The sequence below is a fragment of the Bidens hawaiensis genome, unplaced genomic scaffold, assembly GCF_021521415.1.
Source record: "Bidens hawaiensis isolate Kalapana, Puna unplaced genomic scaffold, B.hawaiensis_p1.1 tig00005195_1, whole genome shotgun sequence".
Classification (NCBI taxonomy): Eukaryota; Viridiplantae; Streptophyta; class Magnoliopsida; order Asterales; family Asteraceae; genus Bidens; species Bidens hawaiensis.
Genome location: NW_027491335.1, coordinates 1,330,476 through 1,348,169, shown reverse-complemented (window position 1 = coordinate 1,348,169; position 17,694 = coordinate 1,330,476). Strand labels below are relative to the sequence as shown.

Genomic DNA, 17,694 nt, shown 5'->3' with positions numbered 1-17,694 from the left:
TCAATGAATATCACTAAAAGGAAACATTTTAAATACATTATTGACAACAAATATATATATATGACACCTTAAAACATTATGTATATTTTTTTATTAATAATACTTTATCATATTTAAATACTAAATGTGATAAGGTAAGATATTTATAAAAATATAAAATGTATAAAAAATAAAAAGAAATTAATATCAATCACATCACATGTTACAATTACCAATGTAAAAAGTATATAAATTGAAATGATTAAAGTTGTCATACAAATCTTAAATGAACTATATAGTTCTTATCTAAATCAATAACAATATGTATAGTCAACTATCTAAATATAATATAAACATATGAAATGCAAGTTAAACAATATAAACCAAGGAAACAACATTATATTAAAATCTGGAACACTAAATTAAATAGTAGCAAACCAAAATCACCATTCAAAATTCAAAACAAGTCACCAAAAATAACCAAAAATGTCAACACAAAATACCATAGTAAATAAAATCATCCAAACTGAAACATAAATAAAATAAAGAGGATTGCAAAATAGTCTTGAAAATTCCATGGCACTAATTGTTAGGCATCACAATGGTAACCACTTCATCAGCATTGGTATTTTTTTTGCCTTTTTCACCACTCTTTGATTTGGTTGATGACATGCCCGTCTCGGCCTGAATATCATAACCTTCATCCAACTTCCGTTTGAGCTTTAAATCAATGACAGTAGGACAATCATCATTTTCGTGAAATGAGGAAACACGGTCATGAATAGGAGTAACATGTTCAGATGAAGGAGAACATGAAACCTACAAATACAGCGAAGAAACATTATTTGAGTTTACGTAGTTTTATGTAACATCCTAAAATATTCTAATATAAATAAAGAAAGTTGCGTTAAATTGTCGTGCGTTAATAATATTAACTAACGTCTAATATGGAAAAGATCATGGACTTGGATTTAATTAAGATGGGTTAAGGGTAATGGGCCTTAGGTCCATGAGCCTTAAGGGGTATAAATACCTCCTTAAATCACCCTTAAACCCTAAACCATTATTCATTTCCATCTTGTTCTCTATACATCCAAAACACACACACCACACACCACCAAACACGGCCGGCGGCCGAGAGAGGTGAAATCCGAGCAAGAAAACGTGATTCAAGATTTATACAAGATCCAAAGTTCATAAGCTAGCTAACCGAGGCCAAAACGAAAACATAAAGGTATGATTTCGATCTTAAAGTTCATGTTTTAATAGACGGTTAGCCATGAAACTTGAAACTATAATAGATCGGGTCTAAACGAAACGTAAAGTAACGAACTTGATGCTAGGACGAATCCAATTAACCCATAAACATATACTGTTCGTATAGGATAAACCGTAAATCTTGTATTAAGCGTTTTTGAACTTAAAGGTCCAAACTTTACGTGTTTTCGGGTCAAACCTTATCCAAAAACGACCATAGGAATGATCGCGGGTTAGTCAAATACCATACCCATGGATTTCTCAGTAAAACGGTGATGATTTTGGGGGATTAAGATTGAACAGAGGCGCAGCTGGGCAACTTCGCCTGCAAGCTAAGTTCGCCAAGCCATAACTTCGCCTGCAAGCTTAACTTCGCTTGCAAGCAAGTTCGCCTAACTGATTAACTTCGCTTGATGTTAAGTTCGCTGAGGTACAAGTTCGCCAAACTGTAACTTCGCCTGGCGATAAGTTCGCCCATGATAACTTCGCCCAAAGCTAAGTTCGCTTAAGTTTAACTTCGCCAAGTTAACTTCGCCCAAAGCTAAGTTCGCTTAAGTTTAACTTCGCCCAAAGCTAAGTTCGCTTAAGTTTAACTTCGCCAAGTTAACTTCGCCCAAAGCTAAGTTCGCTTAAGTTTAACTTCGCCAAGTTAACTTCGCCTAAAGTTAAGTTCGCTTAGAAAGTAAATTAAAAACCTAATGGAAAATGTGTTAAGACAGTTAATGTAAATAAAATTTTACATTAACCCTAATAGCTCGACCCCAGCCAGGGGCTCTGCCCCTTGGACCCTGCTAGGGGCTGCCGCCCCTAGACCCCGCTGCCAGGGGCGCTGCCCCCGGACCCCCGTTCGTTGTGGGTTATATAAAGATAGAAATACAATGTGAGTAGTAGTAGTTAATTGATACGTGTAAATATTATACAGTTAGCCGTGCACAGCTCAAGAAGGGAATAACGATTAACGGAGAGCGTAACAGGATTCAGGTGAGTTTCTAGCCCCATTTATGTGTTATGTTTTCGGGGCTGTGTGCATACTCAATATGTTTGTTAATACGCTTATCCTAAGAGATAAGTGTATGCCTTATGTGAATAATGTGAAATGTATGAATGATTGCCTGATGGTATGTGAACGATCTTCGGATATTGCACGTACTGTCAGGTTGTGACGCTATGTATAAGGTAAGTATGATATGTATGCTTATGTGTATGAATGTGATAAAGTTAATAAAAGAAGGAAAGGATGGTTGTATGGTTACGAAGAGGGTACCGGGCCCTAATAATACTCGAGGTATGATGTATGGTTGTATGGTAACGAAGAGGGAATCGAACCCTACTAATATTCGAGAACTAGGGAACCGAACCCTACTAATATTCGAGAAAAGAGGGTACCGAGCCCTAATAATTCTCGAGGAAAGAGGGTACCGAGCCCTAATAATACTCGAGGAAGGAGGGTACCGAGCCCTAATAATACTCGAGGAAGGAGGGTACCGAGCCCTAATAATACTCGAGGAATGTAGGGCGTAATGCTCTTTATAACGTAAGATACGAAAGCAAGTTAATACAAAAGAAAGTATGAAAGTATGAAAGTATGAATGAAAGAATATAAGTTGTGTGTATTGTATAATGTATGATTAACTAGAACTCTGTAGGTTCCCTGGACGGATCACACGAGATATCCCGGTCTACTCAGGTGCGGAATCCCTGCGTAGATCGTTACGAGCGTAGAAAGCAAACCAAACAAACACACACGAACAAAACGAAACACGTTATATATTAATAACCGAACTCACGTGATATGAATCACTGATACAGACTCTCGTCAACTCGATCAACTCAAACGGCTAACTTGAACAACCCTAAACCAAGCCGTAAACTGTATTATAAATACACGACAACTTCGCCTGATATGTTCAGGCGAAGTTGTCCATAACTTTGCTTGTTCAACAAGTTCGCCTAGGCGAACTTGTTAACAACTTCGCTTTAAACAAAAACATAAATAACATTACAGACTCGATTACAGACACTAGACTATGAACTACTGACATTTATGCACCAACAGACTCCCCCTTGGCAGTAGCTTCATATCTTGATCTTTAAGCTCTTGTCTTGTAATCCTGTATCTTCACGCATGCACTCCTTCTCTAACACAAACTGACACGACTCTTTGATACTTCCTCGCTTCATCCTTCCAAGCAGGAATATAAAAGATTTTCTTCTCATTAAGCACCTTCAGATCAGCTTGCGATAAGTTTACCAAATGCATCGGATCGTAAACTCTAAGGAGCTCTTGTTCATCCTCGTCTTCCATCACCGCCTCTGCTGTCTCACAATCCACGTACCACCACTTTAGGTCTTTAAGCACATCCTTGGGCATTAGCTTCATCGGTACTTCTTTCAGGCACCGGATCGGTTTATACTTCATTACCATCCAAGGTTTTCCATCAGTTCTTAGACCTCTATCCTTGTCCTCAACAAGTTTTCCCTTTTGTGGCTTTAACAGCTCAAACTTCTTCTCTTTTATACTCTCTCTCCAAACAATTTTCTCAATGACTCTAGCCATATTATCGTCACTTCGATTGATTAACCCCAATCTGGCTAAGTCTTTCCCTTCACATTCCGGCAGTGTATTCAACGACCTTAACATTCTTTTAAAATACTGAACGCCGTCATACCGTTTGAGCACAAAGAGCTTCAACTGCTCATCATAGATCCAGCAAATAATCCCTTTCTTCACTTCAGCATAGCCTTTGATATTATAATTCTTCTTGAACATGGTTGGAACAGCAGGCTTTTTAGTCTTAATAAACCAATGAGCATATCCTTCTTTCCACCTAGGCTGCTCCTCCCACTCTGTCTCATCATTCTCCATCTCAGTACCAATATCGGCTTTCTCAACATCTGGGATCTCGTGTTCAACATTTTCTTCTACTATCTCACCCTCTTCAATCTCATCTTCAATCACAATTTGTGCGCCAATCTTCTCAATCTCCTCAATCGGCAGCACATCATCATCAAACATATCATCATCTTCTAGCATATCATCATTCAATTCTTTCAACGCATCTATCACATCATCATCTTCATCAACCATCACCACCTCATCACCACCAACTGCACCTGAAGACTCCCCCTGAGCTGTGGAAGTCCCAAGAGCTTGAGTAGTTCTTGGCAACTCACCACCTGCACCTTTCGGTGCATTGGGATCATCGTCTCTGTCATTTCTCTTCTTCGTCCTTAACTCGTCGCCTCTACAGCCTGTCTCCCCCTGAGATGCCAAGAACTCCTTCATAGCATCTATAATTCGCCCATGTTCAACCAGGAGGGACGACTGTAGTTGATTCTCTGCTACAAGGCGCTGAATAGCCTGGGTCTGGATAAAGTTTATCCTCGATTGCTCTGCCACGACCCGCTCAAGTGCAGCTATTCTCTCCGATTCTGAGAGGGTTGCATCGAAATCAAACCTCATGTTAGATGTGTCTTGAGTATACTGAGGAGGGATCTCGAATGTAACCGGGACTTCAGAAGCAGTTGTGGACGTAACCGCAGGTGGTATCGTGACCGACAACCCTGCAGTTGCGACGACCGTCGACTCTACAAACCGTGCCACCACCTCTGAAGGAGTAAGCGTTGGAGGTGGTAACGACACAATCTCCGGAGTCGTCGTCTGTAGTGTGATGGATGGGATGCCGACAGCTGATGTAGCCACCACAGGAACATCTGCGGCGCTTGTAACCTGTACAGAAGTAGGAACAATCGACATACCTGACAGTGCGGATGGAGCAAAACGTATAACTCGTGAAGTCTCTCCAGCTCCCATACCAGCACCTGTCCTTTCACGTCTTGATCGTCTGATCAACTTGTGTATATCCTCCTCTTCTTCTTCTTCTGACTCACTATCATCCACTGTCCTCTTCCTCTTCCCCAAGGTCCTCTCTCTAGTCACCAACATCCTCCTCGCCTCATCCATAACATCGTCAAGATCTGAGTCAGCCACCGTCGTAGCTGCTCTAGTTACACTCACTTCCCTAACCTGTGCAGCAGAGACCTGCACTTCTTCATGTGGATCAAAACGATCCATGTCGAAGAATCCTTGGCCGCCAAATGCAGCATCAAGGTCAACATCCTCCTCAGCCGATACAACAGGCACAGTAGGTACATCTCGAGTTGCTCCTGCCTGTTATGGTTGAGGGTCTCTGAACTCGTCCCCCCGAGCTGGCACATACCCCGGATTTATCAAGTACCCGAAGAGTGGAGTATGCCTTGGACGCAGTTCAGGCTTGCTCCTCGCACTGGATGTACGGCATTGAGCAAAGATACGTTTGCTCATATTCTCCACGTATCTTATCGGGCGTCGTTGTGGCAAATTTGGAGCCACATGGTTCAAGATCATCTGGATGAATCTTGGATACATTATGAACCGCTCACGAGCCATCGCCCTCCTCTGTCTGTCGATCTCATAAAAGACCATCTGACTAAAGCTATAACGTTTGTTATAAGTCAGAGCAGTCATTGCTGACTGCATGGTCGCACCCATACCATCAGTGCCCGCCTTCCTCCCAGACATGCATACTATCATAACGTGCATGAGGAAGCGCCACTGATCAAGTAGGAACCCTTTCCGTCTCTGGGTATCGCCCAATGGACCAGAATAGCCCATTCTTAGAAATGCCCCATCGCGAAACGGAGCAACAAACTCCGTAGGGTCATCCCTAGTCTCCTCACCGAATCGTAAAGCCACCCGTATCTGTTCAGATGAGAACTGAACTTCTTGATTATTGACTGTTGCTCTCATAACTGTGGGCTCAACACGACAATCGTACTCCACCGTCTGCCAGAAGTCCTCGATATTGGGTAAGGATATCGGCAGTGTCGTCGTGATTGCGTGGAATATCCTCGAGCGTAGGAGGAATGTGATTATCTCGCGATAATCCTCCACACCACTCGCTTCCGGGTCTAAGGTGATGAACATGTTGTGACCCGGGAAGAATTGCCTCTGATTATCTCCTCCGTCATCTCCTCCAGCACCTCCAGCACCGGCAACAGCAGCCATCTCTGCAACAAACGAACCAAGTTAGATAAACATTAAGACATAACACAAGTTCGCTTGTTACCATGAGCGAAGTTGTGATAAAAACTGTATAGGCGAAGTTAAAGTTGGGGCGAAGTTGGGAACAACTTCGCTTCATCTTTAAGTTCGTCTAATTATTGTTAAGTTAAAAGGATCCAGGCGAAGTTAATGATAACTTCGCCTCACCACAACATCGCCTCAGGCGAAGTTGAGCCTCAGGCGAAGTTACAGATAACTTCGCCTAAACCTTAAGTTCGCCTGAATCTGAATCGGCGACAGTAAGGATTTCGAACGACGTGCCGTTGGTGAATTTAACGATTGTGGAGATTAAGGACTCTGAAACACAAGTTTTTAAGGATAACTAGACGACCAGTTTGTACATGACCACGTGAAAACTAGGTTTGAAATCGGGTTTAAGGATCGATCGGCCGAGGTTATCAACTGGTTATCGAAACAACCTTAGATTAACGTCAAAGAACAGATAACACGATGTAATGACCCAACCAACCTTTAAATCAGTTTGAAATCGAAGAAAGAAAATCAGATAATAATGAAATAAGTTCGCTGTGATAATCGAGATAAGTTCGCTGATATTGAAAGTTATGAACAGATGACTTTTAAAAATCCTTATATAGGGGCGAAGTTATACAGGCGAAGTTACGGTTAACTTCGCCTAGGCGAAGTTATTCACAAGTTCGCATGTTTAACAACATCGCCTATATTTACAAAATCAACCATTTTAATTTGAACATTTTGCAATTAACTTTTAAAACTTCCCTTTAAGAATCAAATAACACGATCAAGTCCAAGTAACCAGTTATAAAATCATAAATCTAACTAAGTACAAGAAACTTTTAAAATTAAAGTATAAGGGATCAAATTTCAGTCTCGATAGGGATCACTACGGTTTTAGAAAAGATCCGAACAGGAATCATACTAACTACGTGACTGTCACATAGATCCGTGTTTAGCTGTATTATGACATATAGAGACAGGTTGTAAGCAGGTAAATAACTTAAGATGGTTTTCATCGTTTCTGTGATACGATATAGGTTCAATTAAGCCTCAAAATTTAAGTGGGCAACAACTCAGAGATTATGATGCCTCCTATCTATTCTCAAAGCGTATTTGGCTTTCCCCAAGTCACCCCGAATTGACTTCGACCCTTAGTGTCTGATTAAGTTTGTAATTACTCTTCATCTCCTTCCCGTTCTCTTTCTTATTCCATGATTAAGAAGTCTTGATATGTTGAACTCTAGAATGTTTCAATAACTCATAAGTTTTATTTTTTTTTATTTATTTTTTTTATGATAAACATTTACATAGACTTCAGAGTAGTAACCAACTGCAAGTCCCGAATCTGGATCACTGCAGTTTCTTGAAATGCTATCCTCACGGGAATCAGAACACTTACGGGCTCGTGTATGACTGGGTAATCGCTTTTCTGCCTATCATTCGGAAAGATATATATGAAGACATGCAAAACTCGTAAGGAGTTTCCACGTAAAATCAAGTAGTTTTAGTTTGTATCACATATACTTTTACGCACCATAAAAAGTTACCATGACATACAATGACTGTCCTAAAGCCTTTTAAGCCTAATAACTTCACTAGTTAAGCACACAGAATTAGTATATCTATCATTTTCCAAGGTTGGATCAATTTTCTGATTAACATAGCAAACGTACTTCTTACGAAGTAGTAGACTTGAAAAATAATTTCATTTCCCTTAAAAAATTTTGACTTCAATCGCCCCGATCAAATCAAGTCTTCAGGTGAACGGCTATCCCGAAGATCCAATGGATCAGCTGGACCGACCACATACTAGTATGTGTCCTTCTAACTAAGTATGATCGACTAATTTTAAGCGAAAAAATGAAAACTCATCATAAACCGCCCCGGTCACTTTCAGTCATCTGGTTAATGGCTATCCTCAAAATCTACAAGTAGAAAATGAGGACCAAAACAAATCCGAAGACAAGTCCTTCAAACTGAGGTAACCGACATATTTTAAGCGATAGTGACGTTTTTTTTTTTTTTTTTTTTAAATATAACAAGAAAAGCATGGTTACTCGGGATTGATCATCCCATTAAACTCGATAAGGTTTTGAAATCTTGTTTTGTCAAACGCTTTAATATAAAGATCAGCGAAATTATCAAACGTATCCACCTTTTCAAGCAAAATCAGTTTCTTCTCAGCACAATCCCGTATAAAATGATGACGTATGTCAATATGTTTAGTTTTACTATGTTTCACGGGATTGTTAGTTACTGAGATAGCAGCTGTGTTATAAATGCAAATAGGTGTAAGTAAGAAATTCAGACCATAGTCGCGCAATTGTTGTTGAATCCAAAGAACCTGGGAGCAGCAGTTGGATGCTGCCATGTATTCTGCTTCACAGGTTGAAATTGCGACTGAAGTATGCTTCTTGCATTGCCACGACACCAATCTGCCACCAAGAAACTGACATCCTCCAGTTGTTGACTTCCGACTCTGATTGCACCCTCCATAATCAGAATCTGTGTAAGCGACTAGTTCAAAGTCTCCTCCTCTCGGGTACCACAACCCCAGCTTCGGTTTGCCCTTGAGATACCGCAAGATCCTCTTCACACCCTTCATGTGAGATTCCTTTGGGTTTGCCTGAAAACGAGCACAAAGACAAACAGCAAACATTATATCAGGCCTAGAAGCAGTTAAGTACATTAAAGAACCTATAATAGCCCGATACTGAGTTGGGTCCACATCTGCATCACCGTCTGACTCAGCACCCAATTTGTGATTGACGCAGATTGGAGTGTCGAATGGAGTGCTGTCCTCCATCTTGAATCATTTGAGAACATCATGGACATACTTCGTCTGATGAATGAACATCCCATCCTTCTTTTGATCAACCTGCAATCCTAAAAAGAAAGTTAGTTCACCCATAGCACTCATTTCAAACCTTTTCTTCATGACGTCCTCACATGGAGACTTTAGATGCAGCAAAGATAATGTCATCCACGTAGACTTGCACCAGCAGGAAGTCGCTTCCTTCTCTCTTAACGAACAGCGTGCTATCAATTTTCCCTCTTTCAAAACCATTTTCAAGCAAGTAATCTGATAAAGTTGAATACCAGGCACGAGGTGCCTGATGTAGTCCATACAATGCCTTGCTCAACTTGTACACGTGATCAGGAAAGTCTGGGTCAGGAAAACCCGGAGGTTGCTCAACATACACTACCTCATCAACTTTCCCATTCCAGTAATCTTGCCACCACTTTCACCGGCAAAGCTCACTCTCCCTCCTTGAACAGGTTTCAAATCGTGTAACAAGTATTTGTTACCCGTCATGTGCCGGGAACAGCCGCTATCTACAACCCAAAGATTGTTGGCAGCCCTGTTCAACTGTTCCTGCACAATAAAGCAAAAGATTAGAATTTAGGGACCCAAGACCAATTGGTCTTGGATCTATACATCCCAAACTTTGGCTTTCCAAAGTTAGTATCTCGATCATTCCTGTAAGTTCCATTAGAATATCTCATTGAAGGTTGATAGTGAGGCCTAACAAACCTTTGTGAATTGAAAGAATTATAACCTGTGGTTTGGTTATTAGCAGTGTAAAACTGAGATTTGTTTCTATGAAAACCTGAATTAGTCACATTTTTGAATTTTAAGTGGTTTTCATTTTTAGCAGCATGATAATTACTATTAGGTTTATTCTCAGCTTTAGTAGGCCTTACACCTCTGAATCGCTGTTTCAGAGGGCAATTTGCAACAAGATGTCCTAATTGATTACATCTAAAACAACACCTATGCTCAACCTTTTTATCAACCGGTGTTTTAGATGTCGAGGCTATATTACCGTCCGTTCGTCTCACATATGGTGGGACGTACGGGTTTAGTGGAGTACTCCTTTTATTTGTTTTATCTTTTTCTCCACTCTTGGGTAACACAACCTCCTCTTTTGCCTTACCAGACTCGGATGACTTATCCGAATCTGACGAGACTGGACTTTGATCAGAAATTTCAACACTTGAAACAGGCGAACTTGTTTCGCCTCTACTAACATTTGGTTCTTTAACAGTTACTTTAATTGGCACTGTCTGAGCAACCTCAAAGTCAACAGATTTCTGAACACTAGGGTTAAAAGTGTAATTGTGATTGTACGGTGGTGGAACCTCATGATAACCGATTCCTCCCCTCTTGACAGAGGAACCTTGATCACTAACAAGGTGATCAAGAATAGCAGAGGAATTTCTGAACTGCTCCAGTTTTCGATTCAGTTCCACCACTTTCACCTGGTGGTCAGCAATCTGTTTTTCTCTCTCAGCAATTAGTTTGGTCTTTTCTTCCAAAACTTCATAACTTAAATCAATCACTTCAATTTTTTCAGCAAGTTTTGTTTTTAGACTTTTAACATCTTTTTCGCAAGCTTTTATTTTAATTTTATAATTATTTTCTCTTGATTTAATAAAGTGATGATCTTCTTTTAAGGTTTTAAATTCAGCATCCAACCTAACATACTGATCTGTTATGGTTGCTAGTTGCTCAGACAAGTTCTCACATTTTGAACAAGTTGGTTTAGGACATACCTCGGAGAGCTGATCTTTAACATCTGCCATGAAAGCTTTTTCCTCTCCGGTAACCTTCTCACTTTCTTCAGTTTCTACCTTTGCCAAATTTGCCTGCTCAAAAGTTTCTTTAGAAAGCAGGTTCCAGTTGTATTCACCATCTGCTCTAGACATCATGGCACTGTAATCTTTTCTACCCTCACTTTGTTGTGGAGACCTACCCTGACTTCGTTCCACACGCTCATTCCTGCATTCTTTTGCAAAGTGACCGTTTTGTTGACAATTGTAGCATCTCACCTTTGCCTTGTCAAACCCCGGCTTTCCACCGACAAACTTCCTTCCAGTCTTACTCATAAACCTTTTCACCCTCCTCACAATCATGGCCATCTGCCATTGTAGATCCATTTCTTCCATATCGTCAGCATCAATCTGATCGTAATCTTCATCCAACATAGCTGGATCAACAATCTTCCCTTGAATATAGTTCTCATAGGAAGCAATAAAAGAAGCATAGAGACCAAACTGCTCTTCAGCAGACTTGACACTCATAGGCATCTTGGAGTAGTTGTTGCTGGGAACACTTGAAGAGCAACTACTCTTGCTTACCTGGGATTGAGAACCACTCGATCCAGCTGCTACATAGCAAACATCACCATTTGTGTTGACTGACACATGACCCTCATGTGATGAGTTTGTGCCCGACTCTCCCTTCGAGTAGTAGGCAGCCGATTCAGTCTTCGATCCTGAGCTAGTGTTGACTTTAGCTCCATACATACCTGGATCTTGAACCTGATCCATAGGTGTCTCTTTTCTGACCATGTTAAGCTCAAAGGTTCTGAGCTTGTTGACTGCCGTTTCTAGATCATATGTGGGAAAGTCTTTGTCTTCCCTCATCAGCACAGTGTACATCTCCCATTTTGGTGGGAGAGCATCTAGAAGCTTCTCAACTATTTCTTCTTCTCGGTAGGAAATGGAATAGTTGCTCAATTCAGTCATCAGATGGTAGTATCGAGTGATAATATCATCTAAAGATTCATTCTTCAAATACTTGAAGACTGAAAACTGGGTTTTGAGCAATTTTATTTTTGAAGCCCGGATTCCTACATTCCCTTCAAATCTGCTCTCAAGAGCTTCCCAAAGCTCTCTTGCTGATGTGTACTTTCTAAACGTATGAAGGATCTCTTGTGGAAGAGCCATAGTAATAGCAGCATGAGCCTTGCTCTCAGCCTCATACATCTTTTTCTCTTCTTCTTCCATTTTACTATACTTCTTGATTTGGTCACGACCTTCATACTCCATAATTGGTGGAATATAACCATCCTGGATGCATACCCACATCTTCGCATCCTGGTATTTGACGTACTGTATGAACCGATCCTTCCATGCAACGAAATCGGTTCCCTTCAGCAATCTTGGGGCCTTAGTAGCTGACCCTGCTTCAACTTCCATCTTCACTAACTCAGAGATGTTGATCGACGACATCTTTCCCGAAAAGTAAGAAACCTGAAAAGTTAAATTTTTTTTTTTTTTTTATATATTAAAGTACTGTAGGCGAAGTTACGGATAACTTCGCTTGAAGTAGGCGAAGTTGTAGAGAACTTCGCTGAAGAACTTCGCTGATAACACTGCTGATTAACTTCGCTGATTCTTAACTTCGCTTGAGGTAAGCGAACTTAAGAGGTAGGCGAAGTTGTAGAGAACTTCGCTTGAATTAGGCGAACTTGAGAAGGTAGGCGAAGTTGTGGATAACTTCTCTTAACCTTATATCTTCGCCGAAACCCTACGAACAGTGACGGCAACTTCGCCTGATGAACACGAAGTTTCTGCAGATCTGTAAATCGGATTTTAACGAGGTTTTTGACGGTGTAAAGGCTTGAACACGGTGGTAGGAGGTAAGAATGATCAAAAACACAGAAAACACGTCCCGCGAATAGTCGAAACGGGACGATTTCTACACCCGCGTGAATATCCCGAACCACACAATCGAGCAAACGCTCTGATACCAATTGTAGGTTCCCTGGACGGATCACACGAGATATCCCGGTCTACTCAGGTGCGGAATCCCTGCGTAGATCGTTACGAGCGTAGAAAGCAAACCAAACAAACACACACGAACAAAACGAAACACGTTATATATTAATAACCGAACTCACGTGATATGAATCACTGATACAGACTCTCGTCAACTCGATCAACTCAAACGACTAACTTGAACAACCCTAAACCAAGCCGTAAACTGTATTATAAATACACGACAACTTCGCCTGATATGATCAGGCGAAGTTGTCCATAACTTCGCTTGTTCAACAAGTTCGCCTAGGCGAACTTGTTAACAACTTCGCTTTAAACAAAAACATAAATAACATTACAGACTCGATTACAGACACTAGACTATGAACTACTGACATTTATGCACCAACAAACTCACTCAGCGTAGCTGACTTTTAGTATGCACACAGGTGAGTAGGATGAGGCAGCTCGCTTGAGGAGACACGTGGCACTGAATAAGAGGCTGGCATCGGAAGATTCAAGACGTTTAAGTTTAATGTTTTGTTCCTTTTGAAAGACAAGATGTTGTTTTTAGACAAGATGTGTTTTGCTATGAAATGTTTTACGAAAGTTTTTATATTCCGCGAATGTTTTAATTAACTCTGATATTTAGAACTGCGTTTATGAGTAAATCCAACACGAGAGTAGGGCTACCGGTAACGGGGCCTTACATTTTAATATTTATAAATTTTAACATCTATTACATCAAACGATAATTTTAAGTAAACACACAAATAATCCAACCTTATCGTTCGGTGTCTCGGTAGAGTTAAGGCCAGAAAGTGAACCAACTGTTAAAGATGGTTGTTCGCTTGGCTGGACAACCAATATAAACCGTGTAAATAAAAAAACACAATTTCCTATATACAAAAAATGTGTATGTAACGTGTAATACATTGCAACACAAGTAAAAATAAATCTTACCTCACCAACTGAAAGCTTAGTCTCAAGCTCAGAAATAACATCGTGGTCATCAGTTAGCTTCGAGACACCAAACACATCATACGAATTCTTAATGTTGTAGTTAGTAACATCAATAACGAAAGCAAATTTCTTTTCTAAGATTACGTTCATATCATCAGGTAAAGGTTGTATGACATCAAGCTGCATTTATAAAAATAAAAAAACATTGTATATAAATAATGGCGGGTGAATAATAACAAATATGCAATATTAGGAAATAATTAAAACTGACATATTTACGTGTAAAAGTTAAGTGGTTAAAAAGAAAGCAAATAAATACATTCTTATAATACTCATACATTTAACACTCAACGATTAATTGAAAAGTAAAAAATTCACAGGAAAAAATATATACTATACAGTATGAAAATTTTTAATTATTGAAGTTGAATATGTTACCTTAGCATCACCACTAACAACTTCTTCGACCGTCTTATTGAACAACTGCTTCGCATCACGGTCAAACAAGGTAAGAGAAACAACACCGGTTGTATCTTGAACCCGTAGTGGAATACGGAACCTGAATAAATCAACATGTTGTCAATACTTAATTGCGAAAAATACATAAAACAAACCATTAAGTATTGAGTAATACATGATACGAAATTAGAAATATAATTAATAATTACCTTGGTCCAGCAGTTACCCCTTGAGAATTACAATCTGCAATCTTACATTCATAGACCTTAACACCATCAACAAATGAGGAAGAAACCTTACGCCCACACCGTTTGCAACCAACATAATACCATTCTTTGTTGGTTACAATTGCCTTCACAGTACCAAGTATAATCACGCTTTTGGCCTAAAAAACATACAACAAAAAGAATTAACATGATACAATAAATAATTTGATATAATATTGCAAATACTCATAATTACCTCGATAATAGTACAAAGATCACTTATAGAATAGAACGGTGCCTTCCTCAGAAACTCATCTTTCACAGTCAACAACATCGACAAACCAACTGGTTTCTTTACTTCCACATTAACTTCACCAGAAACCTCCAACAAACTTATGTATACAAACAGGTAGTCACAATATCATCAAAAAAGTCAAGAAAATAATGTAGTAATATAATTTTAGTTATGTCGTTTTAACTTTTACCTTCTCTTGTATTCCACCACCTCATATAAGTAATCATTAATCAGTAACCGTGACACAACGTTATCATAAGAGTTGTTGACATAAACATTCTCTAAAAATAAACATTTATAAGTAAATTTATTATAATGAAAACCATCAATGAATATTAAAACAATACTACACGCTTTAAGGTTTTTAATAATACCTCCATAGTACTTGACTCGTGCGAACTGGAGAACAATAATAAGATATTCCTCATTAGGGTTTTCGGAAACATATTTGGTAAGCTGCTTAAGGTAGTCATCCCACAAAGTGAGATAGATAGTGTTACCACTGCATCAAAAAGTAGTAAATTAAAACAACTACACATATATATAATAACAAAATAAAATCAATAAATATAATAATTATACCGCAAATCAGAAAACTCCATTGTTCTTCGGTTTTGATGTTGAGCTTCCCTTAAGAATGAGTTCTTATTATTAAAAAACTTGGTAACATGTCCGATGACATCTAGAAATAAATATATAAATAATTATACATATAATGAGTGTTATTATGTTTAAAGTTAATCAGAAAATGTGTAATAATCATAATGAGGTGGTAACAAATAAATTCAAATAACCTATAGTTCCATTTTGTGGAAAGTTTTTGGCTTTTATGTCATCAAAAGTAACAAACTTAAGCCCATACAAGTGGCCTTCAAATTCATAGGAATTAGAGAGATGGGTCTCGGCTGTGAAACAAAGTTTGTGTGGGCAATCGATGTATTTGTAAGTAGACATATTTGCACCGAGCGATGCCTTCCGAACAATCAAAGATTTATTCTCTGCAAGCCAAACATCGTGTTTGGGAATGCAAGGCTTCCTCACATAGGCTTGCATTCTGTTGCCCTGCAACATTATTATTAAGATTAGAAAATTATTATATGAATAATATAACATATTAAAATGAATGTAATAAGAATACAATCTCGTCTTGAATAATCATTTCGATGGACCAATCTTGGGCGGGCTTTGAGTTGTCCTTCAGCCGCCAAAGTCGCAAGATACGGACCTTTAGGATACACTCACTGTTAAGAACATCGAGTTGGTTCAACATGGTGATATTGGTTGGCTCCATCTGGCTACAAAAATTTAACAAAAACACCAAAAAATATAAATTAAATAACAACAACACTTTTAATCCTCAAAAATAAAATACGAAAATGGAAGATATATAACAAACAAAAACTAAAAACCTAGGCACAAGGCTACTCGATTTTATTTAAAAGGCTTTGTTGGTGTAAGCTTTGGTGTATGAAATGTACATATTTATAGGATATGAATTAGGGTTATCGAAAATTATACAAGGAAGGTATAAATGTAATTGATTTTTAAACGTAAATTTAGGAAGTTTTGACAAATTTAAAAAGAAATAATAGTAAGAATGAATAGAATTGATATATTAATTAATGTATTTTCAAATAATATTCAATCTTACAAACTGAGATTCGAAATACCAATATTATATTTCCAAATGTTTTAATTTTATGTAATGCTAGACATGTAAAATAGAATGTTAGATAATGTAAAAATGTAAGTTATTAATAATATAGTATGTATTGTAATTGTAATTCATATAAGGTGTGAAAATAAAAATTGTCTATATTTTTATATTGAAAAAAAATTGCAGTAAATAAAACCGAGAAAAAGAAAAACAATAATAGTCAATGTTGGATCAAAATTCATACATACACCTTTATTATTAAAAAATAATAGTCAATGTATTTGTATTTTAGATAGGGCTGTGCAACGGTTCAGAACCGCGAGAACCGAACCGGAACCGATAACGAGTGAAAAATAGAACCGGAACCGGAACCTATTATAATAAATCGGTTCGGTTCCAGAACCGCTAAATCCGGTTCTCGCTAATCGGTTCTGGCTAGAACCGGTTCGATCATGTATTTATCAAATGAGTTATGCAAACTTTGCAAATGGTAAAACAAGTTTATACAATTGTATGTCTTCTTTCACGTTAAAACTAATTTAGATTACAACATGATCATCCGTTATATTTTTTATTAAAACCTAAGTGTTGAAGTTAAATAAATCATTAGCAACGATAGATTAATGGAGGATCATATCATTTTATATTAAATTACCTCGATAGCTTAAATCAAAATTGATCATGATTGCTAGTTCTTGAACGTAAAGAAAGAAGATTTGAACTAAAAAATTTGAATGGATGACGGTTAATAAGTTACTCTATAAAAAATGGGGATTGGTAAATTTATTTAAAACGTTTTGAATATTCCGGTTCTTCGGTTCCAAGTCTAGAACCGCCGGTTTTACCCGGAACCGAACCGGGAACCGTTTAATGCAAATTCTGAGAACCGAGAACCAAACCGGTACACACATTAGCTGTTCTGAGGCACCGGTTCGGTTCCGGTTCCTCGGTTCTAACGGTTCCGAACCGTTTTTTGCGCACCCCTAATTTTAGATATTAAAAGTAATTGAATGTAATTAAATCAGTGGGTCAATGGGTCAAGTAAGGTAATTATAGGAAAAATTAATGATTGTTAATTAAAAAAAATTGTAATCCAAATTTAGACCATAATTTAGTCAAAATTAATTAATATAGGAGGGAATATCATAATTTAAATTTAAAATTATGAAGAATAGGAAGGAGGGAATATCATAATTTAGTCAAATTTAGACCTGGTGTTGCAAATCCGTAAATTAATCTTTCCTTAACACAC

General features: G+C 38.3%; 2 protein-coding genes across 2 annotated transcripts; both read right to left on the bottom strand.

The window, feature by feature from the left end:
• Positions 1-215: 215 nt before the first annotated feature.
• Positions 216-14,109, bottom strand: LOC143629427 (uncharacterized). Its single transcript, XM_077098704.1, has 3 exons — positions 13,826-14,109; positions 13,646-13,717; positions 216-798 (listed from the first exon to the last, which is right to left on the bottom strand). The coding sequence occupies exons 1-3, from the start codon at positions 14,009-14,011 to the stop codon at positions 562-564; spliced, it is 495 nt and encodes a 164-aa protein (XP_076954819.1). The 5' UTR covers positions 14,012-14,109; the 3' UTR covers positions 216-561.
• Positions 14,086-16,076, bottom strand: LOC143629377 (uncharacterized). The gene is made up of 9 exons (XM_077098670.1): positions 15,924-16,076; positions 15,580-15,847; positions 15,368-15,467; positions 15,160-15,287; positions 14,976-15,066; positions 14,747-14,882; positions 14,494-14,669; positions 14,264-14,384; positions 14,086-14,091 (listed from the first exon to the last, which is right to left on the bottom strand). Exons 1-9 carry the CDS (start codon positions 16,074-16,076, stop codon positions 14,086-14,088), a joined length of 1,179 nt encoding a protein of 392 aa, XP_076954785.1.
• Positions 16,077-17,694: the final 1,618 nt, after the last annotated feature.